This window comes from Simochromis diagramma, unplaced genomic scaffold, assembly GCF_900408965.1.
Source record: "Simochromis diagramma unplaced genomic scaffold, fSimDia1.1 OVJJ01000293.1, whole genome shotgun sequence".
NCBI classification, from domain to species: Eukaryota; Metazoa; Chordata; class Actinopteri; order Cichliformes; family Cichlidae; genus Simochromis; species Simochromis diagramma.
The window spans coordinates 6,818,811-6,843,651 of NW_024386801.1; the positions used below are offsets into that span (position 1 = coordinate 6,818,811).

General features: G+C 42.2%; 2 protein-coding genes across 2 annotated transcripts; both read right to left on the reverse strand.

Annotated features, from left to right (window-relative positions):
* Positions 1-132: 132 nt before the first annotated feature.
* Positions 133-17,688, reverse strand: LOC120729649 (DENN domain-containing protein 5B-like). The gene is made up of 22 exons (XM_040025405.1): positions 17,516-17,688; positions 16,914-17,228; positions 13,336-13,445; positions 11,949-12,663; positions 10,615-10,802; positions 8,812-9,318; positions 8,479-8,710; positions 6,209-6,359; positions 5,973-6,063; positions 5,759-5,878; positions 5,522-5,674; positions 5,317-5,395; positions 5,148-5,223; positions 4,905-5,033; positions 4,685-4,806; positions 4,299-4,444; positions 4,088-4,206; positions 3,423-3,610; positions 3,182-3,264; positions 2,624-2,750; positions 2,336-2,510; positions 133-1,619 (listed from the first exon to the last, which is right to left on the reverse strand). The coding sequence occupies exons 2-22, from the start codon at positions 17,017-17,019 to the stop codon at positions 1,436-1,438; spliced, it is 3,801 nt and encodes a 1,266-aa protein (XP_039881339.1). The 5' UTR covers positions 17,020-17,228; positions 17,516-17,688; the 3' UTR covers positions 133-1,435.
* A 1,188-nt stretch (positions 17,689-18,876) lies between these two features.
* Positions 18,877-24,237, reverse strand: armc10 (armadillo repeat containing 10). The gene is made up of 6 exons (XM_040025423.1): positions 23,561-24,237; positions 23,197-23,342; positions 22,973-23,107; positions 21,062-21,238; positions 20,861-20,932; positions 18,877-20,675 (listed from the first exon to the last, which is right to left on the reverse strand). The coding sequence occupies exons 1-6, from the start codon at positions 23,802-23,804 to the stop codon at positions 20,424-20,426; spliced, it is 1,026 nt and encodes a 341-aa protein (XP_039881357.1). The 5' UTR covers positions 23,805-24,237; the 3' UTR covers positions 18,877-20,423.
* Between the last annotated feature and the right edge of the window lie 604 nt (positions 24,238-24,841).

Below are 24,841 nucleotides of genomic sequence, written 5' to 3' on the forward strand. Positions count from 1 at the left end.
AGAGCAAGATTTTTCATCGGCATCAGTGTAATAGTAGTAAAGTCAACCTTTTAATAGCTGGCAATCATTTTAATCCAAGAGTCTCATCAGATATTTCAGATAAGCGTCACAAAAAACACCAACAAATGGCACTTATTTCAATTTTAACTTTAATCTTGACCACACACTTCATAAATAACAGTTCATTATTTATTGCTTTCTCTAATCTGTATTTAAAGGAGAAAAGAGGCTTGGTCATCATAGGTTACATAGTGCTTGCGGGATAGTGCAGGAGACAGCATTTTTCATAATTCCTCAACTGTTTAATTGGATGCAACATCAACATAATACCTAGCGGTTTTGAGAACATGTACTCTATTCATTGTCTGATTTTTTTTCCCCTCTATCCCCCTCTCCCTTTTTTTGCAGACAATTGAAGAGCTTAAAAACAAAACAGCATGACTACTGTCCACACGAGAGAGTGTGTCTGGAGTGGGATCCATTGTTGTTACGCAGACACAAACAAGATGCCTTTGTAGAGGAAAAAAAAATATGTCACAAATTCAGTACACCAACAACAAATAGGAACATGGGATGGAAGGATGAAACAATCCTATCAAAGATCTGATGAAGCAAAATATTTACAATCAGAGAGAAGTGAAGGGGAGGGGGGGGGGGGGCTTTCTGACAAAATGACAAGGACTATTTAAACTGACACAACTAGGACACCAGTTTGGTTCCAGTGTTTTACCAACTGAGGATTTCGTGAGCACAACTCTGCGTCACATGTGACCCCAAACTGAAATAAACAATGAGAAACAGGCCAGACATTACGCAGTATAATAATAGCATAATATATCTATATATATATAAATTTAACATTATAGAGGGGTAGAATAATTTGTTTTGACTATATTTGCTAAAATATCAAATGAAATCAAAAATAATTATGGTAATAATAGTAATAACAATAAGGCCTGAGAACTGACGTTTGAGAATACAACACCAAAAGACATAAAAAAAACAAAAACAAACGTATTCTGGCCATGCATGTGCTTAGTTTAAAATTCAAGTGCAAACAACACAGCAGTAGGACAGGTATGGTTATCCTAGTGTTAGGTACAGTATAAATGACGTGAGCAGGGAAAATATTGACTGTAGATGTGAGTTTATTAATGACCCTCCAGTTCTCCTCGAGGAAACAGAACTTCACAGTGTAAACAAGCACAGGACTATTTCCTGAAGCAATCAGAGTATATAAGACATGTACATCAGTGAACAAGGCAATATGTTTGGTGCTTGAGTTGCCAGCGGTTTTGTCTAGCTCACTGTCCATTTTGCTGATCGTGATGATATGACAGAGTCACATTTCGCCAAATGTCCGAATGTACCTCCCTTCCCCACTCTTGGGAAGATGAATATCTGAATCTGTCAGCGTAGCTGCTAAACTCAGAGGTCAGAGGTCAACTCCTTTAACCAGTGCTGTCTCCAGAGTGATGGCAAAATCATTTAGTGTGTGCAGCATGCGAGAGAGGGAGTGTACAGCAGCACGGTCCCGCAGCAGAGCACCGTCCTCGTATGTCCGAGCTGTGAGGGGACAGTCTGCCAGCAGGGGGAGCCACAGAGAGAGAAGCCGGTCCCTGCCAAGACGAGAACACCGATGGTCAATAACGGGGTCATAAATAAAGTTTGTAGAACGTGCTGAAGCTTTCAAGCACTGCAAGGTCAATTGTATTCAGGGCGTCAACTATGATTCTTAAACTTTAATAATATTCTTGAGCTACTATACTGTTATCATTGCAAACTGCTATGATGTATGGTTTGAAGGTGGTAGCACAAACGGGAAACAAATGGAGGTGGAGCTGAAGATACTAAGATCTCCAATGGGAGTGACTCATACAAGATTAAAAATGAGTGCATCTGAAGGACAGCTCAGTTTAAGCAGTTTGAAGACAAAGTTAAGAGGCCAGATGATTTAGACACAGGAGGGACAGTGGATATGTGGAAGAAAGGACAATAAATTTGGAGATGCCAGGGAAGAAAAAAAGAGGAAGACCACAGAGAAGATTCATGTATGTAGTGAAGGAGGACATGCAGATGGTTGGTGTGACAGAGGAGGATGCTAGGGACAGGGTGAGATGGATACAGATGATCTGGCCAAAAGCAGAAGAAGACGACGACGATGACGACGACCGCTTAAATTATTCTGCTTTATATAAAAGAATAGAAAAGAAAATAACCTTCCTGCCTGTGATTGCTTTAACAACATCTTCCACCTGAGGAACGAGGGTGTCTTGCAAAATGTTTTCTTACAACATCAATGCAGATTTCAAAGGGAGTTTCAAAATCTGCTCACCTAATTCCCAGACAGACAAACAGCTGGAATTTGCCCTCTTTTCCAATATTTCTAGGAGAGGCGTTGATGGCACTGACGTAGTGGCACAGCAGGTCGCAGGGCGGGCCCTTTGTCAGTGTTGATCCGTGCAGGTCACCCATCTGATCAGCAGTCTCCATGGAAGCCACGGCCTTTTCTGTGGGAAAGCATTGGTGGCCCTTTTTAGTTTAGTTTGCAACTTGAGATGCAGATTAACTCCCCACTAGATGAAGACAGGAAATAGACGTCACCTCTTTGATTTACACTTACCCACAAAGTCCCAAACGAACACATTCCTCTGAAAAAGTCGGTTGGATTTGAGACCATGGAGGAGGAACTTCTCCAAGCAAAGCACCAGACCTCCTTCACCACACAGCAAGACTGTCAGGTTTCCCCTCTGGGGTGATAGGAATGGGAGCAGAGAGTTAATAGACCTACTTCAAACAAAAGCTCATGTTACTGTTTATAACAGTCCCATATTTGTTAAAGTAAACAGAACGTATGCATGTACATTAAAGCTTGTGTACTAAAGACGTTATTAAAATGAATTAGAAGCATTTATAGCCAAACTCAAGTGATGCATCAGGTCTCTGCTGTGCTCTTAACGGAGATGAGAAAGGCTAGCCTGATACACAAGAGAAACAAATGAGGCCCGCGCTGGAGAGGCTGGGGTAATGAACCATGTTATAGATAAAAATAACACAGCGGGAGGCTGACAGTTGCTGCAAATATTCTCCTGTCTGCATTAACTATTTTGTCACCCTTTCAGCTTAGTGAGCCGGCAAGTAAAACGAATATAGCACTTGTCTCACACACGCATACACACACCTCTTGTTCAGGTTTGTGGAAATGCTTCACAAGGTTATTTACCGCCTCCCTCATGTCCTCTTGTACTTCAACAAACAGCATCCCTGAGAAGATGAATGAAGTGCAGTTAGCAACAGGAACACGAGGATGAATAATGAAACTAAGAGGGGAACAGAAAGGTGATCCAGGAGCAGAATCATCTGCTCTTTCAACAAGTAGGTCAACTATTGTGCTAAAGAATGTGTTCTTTGTCAGGACGTACTGCTACGGCTGCCAAGTGATCCGAGGACTGTCCGCACACTCTGAGAAGGAGAGGCCAGCTCCGGAGGAGGTGTCCCTGTCAACCTTCCAGCATCCTCCTCCGCACCAGGTGACACCAGCTGACCAATGAGGACTCTTTCCAAGCTGCCGTCCCCCACGCCTTTACCAAGCCATCGGCCGCAAGGGAACCTTCCAAGAAACAAAGACGGAGCGTTACATTGTATTCAAGATTTTAAAAACGAATAAAGACTACATAAAAAAAAATAAAATGAAGGATTTGGCTGAAGGGAGAGCCTTCTATTATCTGCTACGGTTTTGTGTTTTAACTTGAGGCAGTCATTAGGGTCAAAACGAAAAAAACAACAACATATTATAGATAATGTAACTTCAGCTATCAAAGTGGTTTGAAAATTCAAATTCACAGAGTCTTTTTGCTCTGCATAAAACAGCTACATACTTTCTACATCAGCTTTTCTAAGCAACCTTTGGGTTAAAGTGTTTAGAGATTTCAGACATCAGATTTTGAACAGCTGGATCATCTAGCCTTTATTATCTGTTTAACACATTATCAGCCTGTGAGCTGATGTTCATAAACATAGTATCAAATGCTGTGCGAGGTCAAACGCAGCTTTCAACGACCGAAGAATATCAGAGGACGAATCTTACTTGTAGGTGTGCCCTGTAATCTCATTGTACACCATCACACAGTCAATGAGACACTTGGCCAGCAGGCCCGAGTTCTCCTGTCCCAGCTGCAGAGTGCTCAGCCTGCCCAGGTTCTTGCACTGAAATCAAAACCACAAATCACAGTAAGAGTGGCTCTCTGTGTTTGTGTCTCCATCGGCTGTGATGTTACAACAGAGGGATGAATACCAACCTGGAAAAAAATTTCTTGTGTATTCTTTGGGATCTGTCTAACTCCAGAATCGCCCAACTCTCCTGACACACACACCCAAGGATCAACTGTTGCCATGGCGATGCTCAGCTTCTTCATGGGTATTATAACAACACGATATGGAATACCTAGAGAGAGACACGCAAAATCACGTTTTATGCATTTGTCCCTCTTTTTTTATCCACTGCCCAACTCTTCTTGCAATATATTTTGGCATTAGGCTTCATGTTTTCTCTTTGATGTCTGGAGGGAGGGTCTTTTAGCAGGGACACTTTTAATCCGTGTTAATAAGGAGGAAGTTAGTGTGGTTGTCGTAATAAACAGCACAAAAGAAAAAATTTTCTGCTGTTCAAGCTCGCACGACTTACAGACTGAGGTGAAGACGCGTGTAAAGCAGAGGTAGTCCACGGTGTTGAGAGAGAGCAGGTGGAACAAAAACTGCTCCCTTTCTTCCTCGCAGAGCAGGAATGCATGAGGTTTGTACAGCTGCCTGTCAGGGGCCCAAGAGAGAACAATATCAGTGATACTGCAAACTAAATTAATAAAAAAAGCAATATTTCTGTTTATTTATCAACTGTGAACTCTTACCGGAGCAGCTCCTGATTTGTGAGCAGCTCTTTGAGGTGTTGGGATAGTATTTTCTTCTCTAGAGCCAGGTGGATCCAGGCTCGGGCCTGACCCACATCAGACAGACCCTCACTCATGGTCTGGATAAACCTGGAAGAACGACAGACCGGCTAAAAGGAGCTGCAATATTCAACTTTTACACTAACAATATCCTCTGAGCTCATCTAGAAAACTAAAAGCCCCTTTCATCAACTGCCTCATTACCTCATATCCTGTATTAACGATCCTCTCAGGGGCAAAGCGCCGTCATCAACTGTTCTCTGGTCTGAACAGTTAGATCCTGAAAAGGCAGAAAAAGCACCAATTATGAGTCCATTCTTATTTCAGTGATTTCCAAAAGTAGCTCAGTACAGACGGGGGGCTGTGCTCTGACCTGGAGACTCAGCTGGTGCCTCCGTCTTACCCTGGGCAGCTTGATAGTGAAGCAAATGGGACCAAAGAGCAGACTTCCCCTGTTCACAATAAGCAGTAGTTAATTCCCAGCATGCATGCAATCATCTGCCGTTCCAGACATTTTTCTAGGCAGTCTCTTCACATGGAGACATACAGCGCGGTCTTAGCATGCCACGTGAGCTCACCTGTTTCACCTGCAGACCGTGGCCCCATGTTCTCTCCAGCAGGTCACACAGGCCGTGGATGAGTGTGTTTTCCTGCAGGCCTGTGATGCTGGCCTCTCCCTGACCCAGTTCCACACTCTCCTTCCCCATCCTTTCCTTCAGCATCCGTTTGGTCTAAAAAGAAGAAGATTTTTGCATTAACCTTGAGTAAAATAATTAGGAACATTCCTATTTTAAGCACCTAACGAGAGCGCTTACCTTTAGACGACACTCGCTGAGCAGCCCATCAACAAACTCCCGGTGCGTCTGAGTAATAGCTTGAGGCGTCAGGTCAAGTAGTTTAGACTGGCGGAGATTCTTCCTCGCAAAGGTGTATTTCTGTTGAATAAACAGGTAACATATTAGACACACACCCCTTGAAGCCTGCATGCTAATCTGTGTGTGTGTTTTTTGACACACACACTGTAGGTACCTGTCTCTGCTCGTTGTCCACTCCTGACTGATCAGAAACTGTGGATCTCTTGGGTTCAGACCTACGAGAGGCTGTGACACGACTGGACCACCTGATGACACAGCAAAATAAAATCCAGAATTTTACACAAGTCAGAGTAAACCAGTCACGCCTGGAAATAAAGTGTTAATTATTTTCATTACTCACTAGAAACAGATTTTAATTTAATCTTAATAACAGCAGGAAACGAATCTCACTTGTTTGTGTTCTGTGCCTGGGCAAGGACATCCGCCTGCAGCTTAGGGAAGTAGCCCGGGTGATGACGACCCTGGCCAATCCTCATGTCCAGCAGGTGGGGGTGTATGGCTGTGTGGTCGGCCTTCAGCAGCCTCCGCTCGATGGCCTGACCTGCAGAGAAAAAAGTGAACAAAAACATTTATTTTTGTTTGTTTTCATTTGTATTAATTAATTAATTTTTAAAGGGATTTCACATTTCAATTAAATTAGTTATTTCCATGAATGGCTTGTGCATAACACCCTAACACAGTATAAAAGAAAGTAACCATGTTATGTTATTCTGGAGTCTAACATATGGACTTTGTGAATTGTGAACAATGCCACAGACCAGCCACAGAGATGAAAGGCTGGCACCACTTCAAAGCTGCAGCTTTGCAGCAGTTTTCACAGGACACAGAGCCCTGCTGTCCTCTGCTTATATAATGCTCACAGACCAGCATGTGCCTAATTCTTCTCTAATTTACTAGTTCTACCCATCTTTTCCCCCTTACATTTCATTCGATCCCATTGCTTTTTGTGTTCCAGTTATCCACCAGGTAATTGGTTTTTATTTCATTTCAGTAATGTTGAATGAATTACAGTTTATATGGCTGCATAACCTGGTGCAAGAATCCCCCTAAGCACAGTTTATGCAAAATCCTCAGTGCTTATCACAAAAGGGAGAGAAAGGCCAAGCAGCATAATCACCATATAAACCCAAACAGACGGGCAGATGGTGTCAGATTTGCAGATTCCCTCTGCGAAATCTGGCATCCAGCTTCATTGCATAATTTTGCTCAGATTTCCTGTAATATTTTTGCTATATCCTAATTATATTCTGGAAAAACATTGGTGAAACAGCGTCAGGCATCTACTTAAAATACAACTAAAGTCATGGATATTTTACAGACCTATCTAAACCATGTGATCATGCTATTGTACTGAAATAACTGCGTTCAGCTGGTATGGAAGAGTCTAATAAAGGGTTTCAGATAAAACTCAGTGCCCCCCTTGTATTATCATAGGTGTTCCACAGGGGTCCACTCCTGGTCCTCCTTACTTCCACACGCAATGCATAAACTATACAATTTGTGCTTGTTTTGAAGTCTAGTAAAACACAGTGTATGCAACTCACTCAGTCACCTGAAAGTATCCAGCCTACTTTCAACATCTAAACCCTTGATGTTTATAAAACTGGAACTGTGCTGAGTGTTATAAATACTTCTAAGACCCACCTGGAACGACTTTACATTTTTTTTTGCATTTTTTTGTCTGGACTTGATCAAGCTGACATTGTTTATATGCATGCATTTCCCACCTTCTTTGAAGCCTCGGTGCGCCACAGTGCACTAGCACGTTTCACTCTCAGTTTGTCCTATTAGAAATACAACAGTGGTCCTTCCTTAACCCTCTGGGATCAAAGTCTTAACCCTAATCCTACCCCACACTTTGGGAGAGCAGCACTAACCTTTGCTAGCAAATGGTGGTTTGTAATATCAAACTAAAACAAATACCTGAATCTCAAATATGCATTGAGATGATCTAATATAACACAAAATGTGATTCAGAACATTTTTGCTATTCCATTAGTTTACAAGTATCACTTTCATAAAATATCTAAAAAACAAAACAAAAAAAAAACAAAACCCCCCAAAAAAACCTGTTTATTGTCAGAAAATATACTGTATATTTATGCTTTATGTGTGTGTGTGTGTGTGTGTCCTTAAACTGTAGTGTTTTTTTCTAATTTAATTAAAAAAATTTTAATACATAAGTCCCTCTTTGCAATGACAGTACCCATTTAAATGAAAGATTTATTATTAATAATAATAATAATAATAATAATATGTTACCAGTGGCTTATCACAGGGTTTCATTAGCATGTCCAGCTTATTTAAATTACTATATGTAATTATTAAAGTGACGATGAGGCTCCTTTATTTGTGTATGCATATATATTAGGGCTTGTCAGAGCTCCACTAAACTTACAGGAGCTAATAACTTATCTCAGCATATAAACTTTACTGTCTAATTTGCATGAATATCTATGAAAATAAAGTCAGCTCTCGTTAGGACACCAACATCTAAACTGGTGTTTGTATGTGCTCCTTGTTGGACAGTACAGTATTTATAATAATAATCATAATAATAATAATAATAATAATAATACTTATAAGAACATGTAAAATGTTTCATGGCACATTTCACTTTCCCCCCCATCCCTTTGTGATCCTGGGCACCTTCACAGTACCTGATTCAAAGAGGGTAGTGCATTTCCTGTAAAGACAACTACAGGAATCTTCGCTCCCCGTGTCATACAGTCGTTCTCGCTCTAAACGGCTGTCGAACAGCTGCTGTAGTGGCTCCCTATCTGCCCAGCGAGATATAACCTTCCCATCCACAAAAGAAGAAAACATGGATGTCTCCAAGAACCGGGATAAGAAGTGCAAGTGGCTCGCTGGCTGAACGGAGAGAAAGGAACCCTAAAACATTGAAAAGCAGGGGTTTACTGAATGAAGATATAACAATAATATGACTTATTTCAGATAAATGCAATCTATCAGTCAGTCATCCACTAAAGTACCTTATCAAAGTTGAACATCCCCTCTCGGTTGGTCAACCAAGAGTCCAAATCCAGAGCGCTGTGGATGACGAAGTCATCATATCTGCCAAACATTGCAGCAAAACGTCCTGCAAACACCTCCCTCAGCTGAATATTCAGCTTTGCAGCCTTCAGTTCTTCCTCCTCCTCCTCAAACACGTGTCCCAGTGTCTTCCCTCCATCTGACATCTTTCCTCCTCCACACCTCCTCGCCAGAGCCTGCAGCCTCTCCAGCACCGCCAACTCCTCGCCTCCGAGGTTCCCGTTCCTTCTGTCCTCCATCAGATCCTCCAGCACCAGGCTGCTTAGCCGAGGGGAGGAGGAAGAGGTGGTCGTGGGCTTAGCGATCACACCGCCCTGTGGAGGCAGCCCAAATTGCAACAACACCTCACTCAGTTCCTGAATGAGTTCAGTCTGATCCGGAAACTGGGGAAGGTCTTCAGGAGCTTCGACGCAGTGGTTGTCAATGTCCACGAAGCACAGGTTAGCCTGTGTTAGAATATGAGACAAACCAGACAGTTACAACACGACAAACAATTTTCAGTGTGCCCATCAATCAGATAATCATAATAGGTTTATCCTGTCACAATGTACAGACAGTTATCTCATCCAGACAGAGTGAGCTGAGCTTTACCCTCTAATTAAGCTCTGAGATGGAGATTTACACACAATTAATAGATTCTTAGCATTTCACTTTGATAAGTGCAAAAACGCAAACAGGATATTAGCATGTGAAAGATTATCTGTTGTCGTTGCAACAGGAGACAATGTGGAAAGTGCAATATCAGTCGGCGATAGCGATGTGAAACCTTTGCAAAAAAATAAAAAAACAACTGTGCCCATAAAGTTGCCAAGCAACAAACCACAGAAAGATTATTTTTTTAAAACTGCCTCTGTAAGCAGCAGCGGAGCTCAGCAGTGCTCGACAGTCAGCAGCCACACGACCTTCAGCAGTGACCTCCGGCAGTGAGTTTTTAGCCTCAGGGGAGATGAACTGCAGAATGGACTGTTAAAGTCGACTCTGTTCAGCTTCATCCTTCCTCCAAGTGCCATCACTTCCAAGTGTTTGGTTTTGTTTTTTTTAACACATCTTTAAACCAAACAAGACGAAGAGGAGAAAGAATAGTCGGGGAGGGTTGTTTCACATTCAGAGACTACACAAACGTTTATTTCACCAGAATTAAGTTATGCTCTGTTTCCTGATTATTCTCCGGATCAGTGGACACACTGGATTTTTTAATGCATATCAAAATGAAGGCCTACTAATTAACTGCAAACACTCAAATATGTATGATTAAGATGTTCCTCATTTTCTTCAAATTGCAGGGCCTTGGGGGAAATAAGTGGTGAGCTCTAATTCTGTTTAATAATTCATCCAGCCCCATTATTCTGCATTTTTGGAGCTCTGCACTTTTGCTTTCATCCCCTCAGAGCTGTCTTACCGCTGCCTCTTTTCTGGGGCAGAGAGACTTCAAAGAAGCTTCAGAGGCAAGATATTCATGCAGCATAAAGTGATCTGGGATGCAGGATTGGATTTGAAAGGGGGAGGCAGCTCAGAGGAAATGCATCATCCCAGTTCGACATGCTGGAGGCAAAGGGTGCGCTCCATGAACCATGGAGCGGATAAGCAAATGGCTGCAAGATCGTCTCAGTTTTACGGTATATTTTTAGATCCTTTTATTTTAGCTTCTATTAAAATGTCTGCATCCTGCAGTTTTGACTGGTACATTCACACGGGAAACGGCAAAGACATTTACGCATAATTTTCCCCTCTGAGTGATGTACCTCATGTGGCAGATTGAGGGAGGATCGCTGAGCTCCATCTCTGCGCTGGATACCCATCAGGAATGGCACAGGAGCGTCGAGCAGGTGATGTAGTGGTGCAGAAATGATGGGCAGGTAGATGTGTTGCCACTGAAATGGGAACAGCAGTGTGTTGATGCCCTCTGCCACGGTCATCAAACGCTGGTAGTCTGTATACAGAGACATCCGAACAAAGCGTTAAGCCGTCTCTGAGCTCATTCATATTCCTGTTACACAGCACAGTTAATGACTACGGAGGTCTCATCACCATATCACTAAGCTGCACTGTCAGAGCTTCCAACATTTACCCACAAAAACCCATCTGTCAAGCCCAGCACCCCCTCGATCCTAGAACTATGCACACATAGGCTGGGCTTTCCCACTACTTTTTGTTTTAGGACAAACCACTTGCAGGCTTCATGTCATATTATTGTGTTAAATACAAAGAACAGCTGCTTTTCTGTATGTGCAGTCATTATTATTAGAGTTCAAAGGTGTCATTATATATGTTTTTCATATCCAGCATGTGTGCGCTTCAAAAGTTAAATCAATATTTTAATGATGTCAACAAACAGACTTGATATGATCTCTGAGTGACATGTTAACTCTCCACCCTCTTGCCCAAATATGGTCACTTCTGGTTCCTAAACACGAAATACAGAGTTTAGAAACCAGTGGGTGACATCACCGTGATGATGTCCATCTTTTAAGTACAGTCTGTAGTCTATCCCTGCAGACACCTGTGTTAAAATGCCAACTTTACAGCAATAAAAGACTTTTTACAACCTGCTTATGGCTTTAGGATCTACAGCGAATTTATGTTGCAGTTATTTTTTTATTGAAATCATCCCTTTAAAAACTACTTAAGCTTGAAGTTACACATTATATTGTTTACCTTGTCTGTTACTTACCATGGCAGGTATCTGTCCCCATACGGTCTATGGATGCAGCTATCTAACCAAATTAATTGGCATTAACTGATAACGTAGCACTCCCTATCTAACCCTAACCCTCTTGTCCAAACTTGGCCACTAAGAAAAACCTAACATGGTGGCTGAGCCTCCAAATCACGACTCCTTAATGATGATTATGGTGGTCATAGTATGAAAAAACACATTTTATGAACAAGGGCTTTGTTGATTTGTCCCAATAAGTCAACACATGGACATAAAGCAAGCACGCACAGCACCAGGAGCTTGAAACTGAAGCAGCTGCGTGGAACTCCGCTGTCATTTATTTTCCTAATTACGGCTTTGCTTTTCCTGTTACATGCCAAAATATCTTGCATGCATAAAATCTGTAATTTCAGTGCTTACCTGAAGAGTAAAGCAGGACCTGTGTCTCCAGAAGTGCACAGGTAAGTAGTTTCACCATGCTGTCCACACCCAGGAGGGAGAACGCATCTCCAAGAGGATACTCCCCCAAAGGAAGCTCACCTGGCCCGGGCCGCTGGCAAAGGATGGGCCCTTGCACCCCATGGAACCTCAGCGACCTTCCAGGTGGAGGCAACGGCACCTCGTACAAGATGTTATGGATGTAGCTCTCTAGAGGGAGTGGTGGGGCTGTCTGTGACGTCACAGCCTGGTGGAGCTGAACCAGAAACTGTCGTGAAGCTTGAAGAAAAGGGAGCGGCGTGACGAGGCAGAGGGCTTTGGACACATACAGGGTGTCTCGCGTTGGATCGAAGGAGCCTACACATCCGAGGCAGCCAGACACCCCAGCCAGAGACTCAGCGTCTGACTCATCCAAGCTGCTCGCAAGTGAGTCCATACTGGAGGTGGAGGGTGAGGAGGCAGAGGAAGAGGAGGATGAGGGAGAGGAGGCCAATGAAGAGGAGTGGTGCTCCACATGGTGCATCTGACAGAGTGTCTGCATGGCAGTGATAATCTGAGGACTGGTCACCTCCTCGTAGAAGGTGTGAACAAAGCCGTAGGAACGCGTGCCATCGTCGAAAGAAATCGTAAACGAGTGAAACTGAGGATCGAGTCTGTCTGCTTGAGTGCGAAAGGACAGCCCTCTGGGCATGCAGAGCTGGAGGACAGAGGAGAGAAAACAAGAGATGTTTTAGTACAGAGTGACAATGTTCAATACCGACCTCAAAAAGTATATAAATGGAGGGTTAAACCAAAATATACAACAGCAAACATCAGCATCCTCCAGACACTTCAACCTGATAAAACTGAAGTTTGCCACCATCAAAAATGGCAATTATTTTAAATATTCTTGTGCTAGCATAGGCTTGATTTTGTCCTAAAAATGTAATCAGAGCAAAAATCGACCCCTGGCCTGAGGAGTGGGGGGAAAAAAAGAGTGTGGATTAGCTACATAAAAATGACATGCTTAAAAAGACCCCAAAAAGTAAAGCAAAGCCAGAGGAAGGTGCTTTTGCACAATATATGAAATGGTCTAGAACAAACCAACACTGATTCCACTCCGTCTGATTACTCATGTAACTGTGAGGCTGATGCTGCTCTCATCATCCGGACCTGTTTTGCATGTTTAGATGAAAACAAGACTCTGATGAAAAGGGGCAGAAAATAAGCCAGCACGTAACTCCTATTACACTTCCCTCCAGCTGACTTTGCCTCTTCCATTATTCTCTGGAAGAGCAACAAAATCATTTGGCCTTCTAACAGGCACATCTTGTCCTTCAGCTGCAGATGTAACAGAAAATGACCAACACTATGCAATCCAACATCTCACCATGTTGACAGCATCTTTATTGAAGGGGTTCCTGTCTGTATTTTCAGGGTAATGAGCCAAAACCTTCGATTTGAAGGACCGTCGAACAGGGCTGTGCTCAAAGCCCTCACCTGAAAGACAGACAGACAGACAAATTGAGTAAAGAGGTTATTCTATTAATGCAGGGTGACCTTGATCGATGCTGAACCAGAATTCATAATGAGACAGAAAGGACAGACCAGAGGGCATCAGAACATGACAGCAGCTTTGATTAATAAAAAACGACCAGGACAACCTTGACAGATAGTAAAAAGAAGTTCATGTGCTGCAGCAAAGTGGGAAAAGCCACTCCAAGAGTTATGTAACTCAACTCATTAGCATAAAGAAAAGCAATGCAACAATCCTCATCCCTGACACTGCAGGAGGGAACTCTTTAAACTGATAAGAGGTGCTGAATTCAAAGTGCATGCAAGAGAACTATATCCCACATAAATTGCTGCAGTGAACACATGCATTGCCTCGTGTGGTTAAAGTATCTCCTTTTTAAATCTCGGCACCATGTGTCAGCTTCTAGCTCGGGTTACGTAGAAAATGCTGTCTGTGCGAGTAGATGAAGCTGGAGCAAAAAAATAAATAAATGAATAAATAAAAAAAAAAAAACGGGTGTATGATTCACAGAGGGTAATCACCGAGGTACTTTCATTATTTATCCTCTTTCTAAGGGGGATGCCCTTGAACAGTACTCTTGTTTGTGTTCCCTGCTTTACTAGTACACCATCAACTCTCAGAGACATTCACTGGAATCGCTGCACAAGAACAAAATCATCTGTAAATGCCAAACCAGCTCTGCAGCACTCATTCGACCCTTCAGGAACATCCACATCACCTGCCCACGAAATGACGCACGCCACCTCAAGAAACTGCGCTGCAGGCAGAGCGAGGAGCGAGCCACTTCAAGTCAAACTGACTCAGACCGGTAGGTGGGAGACAGCTAATGGACGAGAGTGACGCGGGGCGGGAATGGCAGTGTTCTTTACTAAGAATACAAATTAGTGTCGGCGCTGAGAGGCACAACTGAGCATCGCTGAAGGAGTTGCCATGGTTTCCATTTCCGCCGTGGCCTCGATGATCGCCATCGAGACAAAGCTTTTGTGCTCGTCACAGGTTACGTCAGCCTGGGTTTTATCAGCTGACCTAATTAAACCGCCACCCCCCCCGGCTCTCCTCCTGACACGGGTTCCCACCAAACAGCTTTCACAGACGTAGATGCAGCCTGTGTGTGTTTCACGGGGTAACAGAGCAAGGGGAGGTGGAGTGGAGTGGAGTGGAGGGAGGTTTGTTTTAGTGTTTGAACGAAAGCTTAAAGGCCTGTAATTAGCACATTAACAGACTCACTAGATCCAAGAAATGTGCTGGATGCTTTAAATCATCTGTAGGCGTGAGAATAACTATCATTTTCACACAGATTTGTCACAAAAACAGTGACGAATGTCTCATCCAAGTACCCAAATTCATTACAATGGTCACTTTAATATCAGCCGTGTCTTGTTTTTAGTGTTTCATATTCATTCCACTATCCCTAAAACAGGCCAACTCCATCAGCCACCAGTGAGCAGCCAATAAAGACAGACATCCATCACTTTCACCAACTAAATTACCTTTGCTGTCCCATTCATCACACCATTACATGAGCATGCATAAAAAGTAGAGACATATTAAAATGACAGGCGTGTCAGCTGGTACTGACTGATGACACTTTAAATCACTCCACCACTGATGCGCCTGACCACTGAAGGTGACTCGCATGACCAAAAAAAGAAAAGAAATTTTGGTTTTTATCTTAGACTTGAAGCTCAGGAACAAAGAAAGCACCGAGCGCCTAAAAATATGTTGAAAAAAACAAATGAATCAAGCAGAATGTCTAATTATATAATGAGATATAGGCTTTACATCTCCCTGCACAATAAAGCTCGCTCTGTGCGATCAGGGACTACTCCACTGATGTCATATCTCTCCCCTATGTGACCATCATCGTGCCTGCACGGGCGCTGAAGCGTCGGCCATTCAGCATTCCAACAGGCAACGTCATGTGAAATCTGATTAGGCTGCAGAAACACAGTGGCATGTATTGAGAGGCTAACAAGGGCAGATTGTCTCTCGGTGGGCATTCACCAATTACACACTCTCACAGAAAGAGGAACTGTATATGGGACACATTTAGAGCACAGAGTGGGCTATAACTTGTGGAATACTTGTGAGTAAAGGAGAAAAACCCTCACACAGGGAGAGAAATCCTTTAAAGGAGCAGAGCCCCCCTGCAGCGATGGGTCTGCGATGACCTGCTGTTACATAAGTACAATGGTGTAGCTCAGACACAGTAGCCAAGGAGGCAGCTTTCTAACCCAGTGGTTAATTAGAGCTTTAAAACAAAACAAAACAAAACAAAACAAAGAGCAAAAAAACATAACAAGCATGCCTGCTAAAAGCCCCCCCATGAGGAGCTGTTTCACAACAGCTGCTCCAGAGATGAGGAGAATACAGGGTGTGACTGCTGCTCCAGATCTGGAAGTGACGCTCAAGGTATTCAGCACACCTGCGATGTGACCGTTTTCTCACAAACACCGCAGCGCACGTCACACGAGCCTCCTGGGCAGAGTTGTTCTCAGCTCAGTGTCAACAACTGGCTGCAAAAGGAGGTGACGCCACCTGATATTTCTCTATTTCTTAGAGTCTTGTCAACCACAAATAAACCCCAATAAGCAACTGAGATGAGGAGACTTCACCGCAGCCAAAAATATGACATCACATCCCTTTCACCTTCTTGGTTAAAAGAGGAAAATAAGAATGATGGGTCACTTTCTGTTTGAGACCACCCCAAATCACGTGGATTAATCAGTGCGTTTTGATTCACAGAGGAGTGTATTCTGGGAGCAAACAGCCCTGCCTGGATGTTCCAGCTGTGTTCCAGCTTTAACGAGCAGAATTAGGACGCTGCTGTTTTCCCTCGATTCTGCCCTTTCTCTCCTGTGATCCCGAGGCAGGTGTAGCAGTAGATGACTTGCAGAAACCATAAAATAAAATCTAATGTGACACAATACTAGACTGAAAATATGATGAAAACTCAATGAACACAGCCGCCAAGTGATGTGTCCTAAACAGGGGTATAATATAAACAGACCGCACCTGGGATACAAAAGACAATATATCAGAAATATTCCTTTCAATGGCTTAAGATTGATTGGGAAATGATACAATGCACATCATTTGTCTTTGCTTTCCCGTCCAACTGATACTACATGCTCAGAGACATGTACAAATCCTGCCCAAATATAACCTTATATTTATCACATTTTTCATATATTTGAGGATATTCTGCACAGGCTGCTCACACATATTATTTAGAGCACTGACAGGGAGAAGAAAAATCATATTTAAATGGCTGTCACCCCTCCCCACACAAACAGAGACACAATTGGGCAACACAAATAGGCCTATATGAATTACTAAATATATAACCTGGCTAATGCTGTCATCCAACATAACATGCTGCGTATCTGTGTATTGGCGGGTGGGTCTTTTTGTCCTTAAATATCATCTACCTGCTCCATCGTCCGGCTCCAGGCCCGTCTCCGTGTCCACTCCACACACAACAAAATAGTGGGCGAAACGGCAAGAAGCCGATCCTGTGGCGGCGGCGGTGTTCATCCTCGACGCGTTGTGTTGACGGTGTGACACAGCTCCGTTTACTTCTGCTTAATGCTGTAGGTGTTCATAGCTGGCGCTGGTTTTTAATCCGAAATCCTCGAAGCTCCCCGCTGCGCGTCCCGATCCGCACCCACTGAACCGCGCTGTGACTCTGATGGAGTCAGGGTGATCCGGGGATGGTCATCCAGTTTGTTCAGAGGGGGAGGAGGCTGTGTGGAGACAGGCAGGCAGGCAGGGAGGGAGGGAGACAAAGGCTTAAAAGCATCAGCGTCCCCCGCTAAAGTCTGCGTCATTTTCACATAGATGTTTACGAAATTCATCTGTAGCGCAAAACAATCAGTCTCATAGATCATCAGGGTTCTCATTTATAATTATTATTTTTGTCGGTGGAGATGATTACAATTATTTATTACACAAATGCAGATCACGGGCGGGAAAACTCTGAAGAAAGAAATTAAAACAACGTTTTCGACATTTTGGATAAAACTCCACTTACCGTTTACTAATTACAGTAATACTGTGAAAACGGTCGTGCGCCCTACAGTTGGCTGTGGATTTGCAGGAGCCTCCTAAAATCTGAGAAAACACTTTAGACCTCAGCGTTTCATTGGAAGTTTTTATGGGAAGTTCGTGTTGCCAACTTTAGGCATGGAGTTTGGAAGTCACGAGCTTATTTTACCAGTCAGGGGATGACTAATGACTAATGCATGATGGGAAGTTTTGTGGGAAATGTTTTTGTGGGAAATGTAGGATCAAATGGTTCTGGTGCTTGATCCCTGCTATACTAAGTCGAGATACTAACTAATAAATAAATAAATACATAGTTTTATTAAAAATCTGCAGTTGTGTTAGTTAGCAAGTAACATGAATTTAATGTCACAGCGCAAGAATAAGTGACCTCAGCTTAATTTTAAGATTAATCAACTTGATGTGTTTTTGTTTATCATGTCCTAAAAATGTGATTTTATGAAAATAAATATAAAAATCCCTCTTCACACAGATCTGTTTTGGTTGGATGGATGCCATCTGAGCCAGACAGTTACAGGAACACTTCTTAATTCATGTTTGATTAACAAATAAAGACACTTGCCAAAAGTCATTAATCACTAACTGAGACCCACTGCTAGATAATACTTCACACTCTTCCCTGACACACAGGCACTAAAGACACCATCAGTCATCCACATTTAGAGCCTAACCATCAGCAGTCGAAGCAACTGAACTCCAACTCATTATCTCTATTAGTCGCTATGCTTGCCAAATACCTCCCCAGTTATAAATGATTAAATGGAGTATGGACTTTGTCTTTAGTCTGCAGTGTGTATTTTATTCTGATGTTTTATTTTATTTTATTTTTTTTAAACTTGTCTGTTGCGAGATCTCAAACTTTACACTCCATTTACTTTAAGTCAGAGTTGGTGGAGACCATAAAAGTCTTTAAACCTGTGCTGAAGTCGGGGCACACCCTGTGTGCTCCAGCTCTCTGGTGCATATTTACCTCTGCAAAAGATACTGCTATTTCTACATGTTTAGTCTGGAGACCATAAATAAAAAATAAAAAAAAAAGAAAAAGAAAAGAAGAAAATACGTATTTTGGTTCTTGGCCATTGACAGATTTACAGACAGCATCAATTTCAGCGTCTGGTCAGTGACGCACTAAAAGCCTGAGAAGCAGTGAGTGACGTGATGCATTCAGGTTTCTCCTCAGTGAAAGACTTTAGCAACAGCATTTTTCCTGCGACCTACCAAACCGATGAAAATGAAAACACTGTCAACCTTGGTGCCTGAACATGAACAATCTGATTTTTACATTCTTTATTCAAAATTTCATCCAAAACAACAAGAGGACAGAAAAAAAAGTTTTTACCATGTTGGGTATTTATTGAACCATTCAAACAGACAAACATATGTTCCATTTTATAGGCAAAACGCTTAATTAAATAAATAATAATAATAATAATAATCCAGGTCACAAGTAAATCAACCTCCTACTCCACATGTCTGGTAAACCCTATTCGCCTGAGATATATTTAGTTTTGGGTTCAATAAAAATCAGTGTCTAAACATAAAATAAAGTGCAGCATTTCAACACACCTGGACTGACCCATGCAGTAAAAATCTCGCATTTATCGTCATCTTCTGGGATCACAGTTACATTTTTCATGCACGCTCAACCTCTCAGCTGAATCAGTCTTCTCAGTGCATAGCTTAACATAACAAGGCTTGTATTTAACATTCAATACCATGATTTTTTTGTAAATGAGAAAGCTTTCAGATGATCATTGTGACACTGCTTTGTCAGTCTGACAGCTATTTGTGATACTTGCGGCGTCTGTGGAACAATCGAAGCAGTCCAAACATCCTTTTCCTTTTCTAACTTCCTCCAGCTCCTCCCTCAGGGGGATTTGCAGGTATTTGGAGTCCAGTTCACAGAGTGAGAGAGACATTCAGTGACACCAACACAGCCTGGATCAAACCCTTTCAGGCAGCTGTGGTCAGCACATCATTAAAGATAAAAGTTTTCCTGAAATGGTGTAATTCTTAGATGTTTCACATAACTCAGCTAGCACTTCTTAATACTGGCGGGTCAGTGTCTCATCTTGATACACTGAACCCCTCTAAGTTAAATTCACTTTGGCCCGTCTAAGAATCACAACACCCTGCTTCTTAAACTAAAAACACAGCTAAAAGTCTCTCTGAACCACGGTGGGAGGGGGTGGGGGTGCAGTGCACAGGTTCATGCTGTAGGTCATACTAAAACGTTCTCTAGAAAACTTTTGGCAGTGGAGTTGGATTAAGAATTTTCACCTGGAAAGTAGCTTCAGAGATTATTTGTGTTTGCTTTTTTTTTTTTTTATATTCTTAGGGGAAAGTTCTCAGAAGAAAAAAAGGGCACTGTGGATATTTTAGAAAGGAAAACAGTCTCTGGCAGCAGGAAAAACAGGAAGAGGTGGCCTGTTTGCACTCCACTGAATGAAAGGGTTCCTCCTGCTTCCTGCTCCCTTATTGCCCATCAGTTAATTGTGGTGTTAGACGCTAGAATGAGGGAAGAGTGGCCAGTGAAGTAGAACAAATTATGTAGCTGTGTTTGAAAATACAGATTCAAGGAACGCTGCAGATATGGAAGGAGTGCAAGCAGTGCATCCACACGTACACATGAATTATACTTCTGCGTCCGATCTACGTCATAACTGGAGCCCCATTTTAATCCTTTTTACATGTCGACGCTGCTACGCAAGTTGGGGGACAGATTTCCCAGAGATCTCCAAATCAAGCTTTAGGCTACACATAGCCTACTCTTCTACAAGATTAATGGCAACTTACATACAAGTTAAGAAGGGAAATGCGATGGTGATGTGATGGTTGGTGGTTTTGGAAGCATAATGGGGTGCAGGGAAGGAGGTCTACGTCAAGATACGGGCGACCTGGGCCTGGATCTCTCCATCCGGGTGTGAAAGCAGCTGAACCAATCTGCCGTGTAGCTGGGAGGATTCGTCTAGCATGACCCGGAAGAGGCAATCTTGTTTGCGCCTCAGTTCATCAGCCACTTGGGCTGATGGCCTCCAGGCCTTCAGGTTCCCTGCAAAGGTCAGCAGACGGAGAAGCACTGCAGGAGCTGTTCGTTCATCAAATAGCAGCACCACGGAAGCTGGCGCCTGGGGTAAGAAAGCAAAGAAAAATTTCTAATAAGTCTGCTAACTGCAATTCTGTTTCTTCTGATGGCCTCTTAAGACTAAGCTGCACGGTGCTTGCTCAGTCCCTGTGTATGACAAAAACATGCAAACCTTTTCATGAAGACGGTCAGATAAAAGGCTGGATTTTAATTTCCTTTTGGTCTCACCTGAGCTTGAACGATGTCATCCATCATATCTGGGTTCGATGACAAATTCACGAGGACTTTCAGAGTCTGAACCTGAAACAACCAGAGCAGCTTTTACATATGGCACACATTCATGTTAAGATTTAAAGATTATTTCATCCTTATAGCTTTTAACAATCTGCTTATGGGAAGTGAAAGAGTTCACGCCCTAAACTTGCAAACCTGTAAGGCTTCATTGCTCACGACCAGCAAGGACAGTAAAAGAGTAACGGATTCCTTCAGCAAGTGTTGATGTTTGTCTGTTACTGAAAGGTTTGTGAGCAGCCGCAGAGCACCGAGCTGAAGGTCCGAGTTCACTGGTGACATCTCAATGAGTTCCAGCACTTGTGGAACATAAACCTGACAGACAGGATGACGTTTTCAGTAAAATGCATCTTCAAAAAACTCACAGCTATATAAACAAATGAAAACAAGAGAGCTGTCTGCCAACAGCTACAGAGAATAATGACTAAATGAAGCAAAATGAAAACAATACCTCGTAGATGTTAAACAGAGTGTAGTAATAATGCCTTTCTACTCTACATGAACATTCGAAGCACTTTAAACAACATGTCTCATTCACAGACACTCTTTTCTACATCAAAAGCCTCTTTTTCACTTGTACCTACTCTGCTCGGCCATTTTCCATTACAATTGAGTACTGCTTATGTACAGCATCACGGCCAAAAGTCGTGACACGTTTTGTATGCGACACAAACAACACAACAATGAAAGAGATTTTTAAAACTCTTGTTGCCAAGCTATAAAAATCGTGGTTTCGATATTTGTGAAGGAGTCACTCTCATGACTCGTTGAATGATGCCATTGACTGGCCAATCGGTGGCATTCAGTCTTTTGACGCCACATTTTCAGACTGACTGAGCTGACTTGGAACTTCAGCTGAGCAGATGCTAACAAAGTACCTGGTACCATGTGCTATCACCTAATGAAAAACCTTAAAAACTGCACTGAGTTTAACCAAGCCAAGCTGCGGAGGTACTAGTGGAAAAGAGCTATAAGTGTTGATGATTGAGCAACTCAGGGATCAGCATCTTGCCCAAGGATGCTGTGGTATGCAGACTGGAGCAGCCCCACACAACTCTGTTAGGGCAGCAGTTGTGTGGGGCTTCTGTGTTCACAATCAGGGCTGTGTGCTTAAGGTAGCTCTCTCTCAAAAAGTAAAAAAAAACAAACAACCCTACTCTTTGAAATCGATCCAAGAGTAGGAAAAAAATGTCTGGAGCCTTTAAAGCTACCTGAAACCTAAATCTTTGGCTCACAACGATTACCTGCTACATACTCTGACCACATTATTTGAAATTCTGACTACCGGTATGTTTAATTATAGCATCCACCATTGTAACAGTATGTTATTTAAGAGACCAAGTGACTTTGAATGCGGAATGGTTGATACCAGAGGGAATGTCTGAGTATGTCAGAAACTGTTGATTTACTGGGATTTTCCACAGACAAATCATTTCTAGGGCTTATAAAGAATAGTCCAAAGAAGATAAAATATCCACTCAGCAGCACTTCTTTGGGCGAATATGCCTTGCTGATGTCAAAGGAGAATGGTCAGATAAGAAAATGGTCTGATAAGAAACCAGTACCTCAAATAACCACTTGTTACAATTGAAGGTAAGCAGAAGAGATTTTGAATGGGCAATTTGCACTGGCTCAAGAGTGGATAAAAGAAGACTGTAAAATTGTTACCTAGTTTGATGATCACAATGTACCTATAACAGCCCACCTTTAATGACTTGCTTATCTTTTTAAATAATTTTTTATAAACAAACCGTAGACAAACCATCTCAGCCTCATCTCTCTAACTTTGTAACTGCTCAACCTGAGCTGCCCCTGTGATGTATTTAATTCTGTCCATCCTGGTCACTCCCAACCAGTGTGACTGCCTGTTCTCATTACTCACCTCACTTGTGTGCTGCCCTTTGCTTTTTATGTTTGACCCCGGTATTTAAACACATCCACTACCTCTGCTCCTTGCATCTTCATCCTTTCACCGGTCTCTCTCTTTCATTCACGTGCATGCATGGAAAAAACACATCTTAAGAGGAAATGAATATACAACAAACATACCTTTATTTGTTCCTGGTTCTGGATGTTCATACAGAGGTTATTTAAAGCATTCAGAGTCTGCACCCTAACTTCAGGCGCAGGATCAGAAAGGAACCCAGCTATGATATGAATCCCTTCAAATTCCCGTATTAGATTCTGAGGGATTAACAGAGAAGAAAAGAACATTAAAGTCAACCAATAACTGCTCCAATCTATACATTTCGGATACAGTAAATTTACTGTACCTGATTCACAGTGAAGGCAGCACTGTTTCCTAATGTAAGAAGAATCCGACACCTGTCTGAGGGATTATTGCTGGTCTGCAAACAGGACAGGAGCATTTTCAAGTGCTGTGGCTCCAGGTTGTCAGGGGACTGGTGGATGATGTCCCCTATAAAGCATAACATAAAGATGAGACTATGGATCAGTTGTAACCCTTTTCTTTTTCATTTTGATTCAAAGGCTTATTTTTAATTTATCCAAGTCCGAAGATGATGAAATATTCACAAGTTAACAGCGAACAAAAATATTTGAAGATTTTTCTGGAATATTCAGATTTACATAGCAGCTGGGATTACAGTCCAGCTTTAAGGGCTCTGGGGTCCTTACCTGATGCCGTATCTGCTGGTCGGGGACAGATAACATCCAGTCCGGACACTCTGGCCAGCAGACTCCCCGGTTGTATCTTCACTTCACTTTGCTGACTGCCTTTAACCCCAGGATTCTCACCTGTGGCATTTTTCTTGTTCCTCTTGAAACTAATAAGTTTGTATATGCCATAAGAGGCTCCAGCTCCGGCAACTAATCCTAACAAAGCCTTCATGTTGCCGAACCTGGGAGTTATATCGCCCATGCTGCTAGCTGCTATGTCTTTAGCTAAGCTCTGCTAGCTGGCTAGCGTTAAGCTACACGTTATGGATAAATCATTTACCTTACTTGCGAACAAGTCAAGTTTTTTAGTTAGCTACAACTAATGACACGCCATCGAAACCACAACGAAGGCAACGCAAATCCGTTTCAACAGATTCATTATTCTAAAAAGTGGAGAAGTTTGCCGACAAGCCACAGTTGTCAACAATTATCCGAGTCGATATTGAGGCCAGCTTGGGGTGGCCAAACAAATCTTTCGCTGCGTGACTGATATGGCTTTGTATGTCATTAAAGAGTGTGGTATAATTTGTCTGAACATAGCGTTTTTATGAAGCTTTTAAAATAACCAGAAAGAAACTGAAAAACCGCGAGCAAACCGATCGCATCCGATTCTGCATATTACCGTTAAAAACGTCTGCTGCTCACTAGTTGTCCAACATTTAACCGGACTTAAGGTTTACTTGATCCGTTACCTGGCAACGGTGGATCGTCAAACGAGATTACACACTTAAAAGTCGTAAAGTGAAAGACACAAAAAAAATAAAATGAGGAGCACCAGTGTAGCTTTTCCTCAGATAAGATTTCCAAAGGGGGAAAAAAAAAAAAAAAAAAAAAAAAAAAATCAGAATTATACAAAAAGTAAATAAATAACATTACCTTAAAAAGTATAACGTTTGTGCAAAGAGCACATCACATCTAAGATTCAATGTTGATTTTGTAAGAAGCTCTCTACTTGTATCAGTTTTGCTTTTTACTTGCTGGTCTATTAGTCATTTTAATCTGAAATATCTCATTTGAGTTTCGGAAATTAGGATTACCCACCAACGAATTTATCAAAGTCATTGTCGCATATGCATATAATCCAGCTTTATAAAGTGAAATAATTCTAGCAGTTTATCGTCCTTCATATTTATGACTTTAGAATTTCAGAGACTGGGGCTTTTCAAGATTTTCCTTTGTGTCAGATGGCAAACATATGCTGGTGAAGAAAATTGATGCATTTTGATCATTTTACTTTCA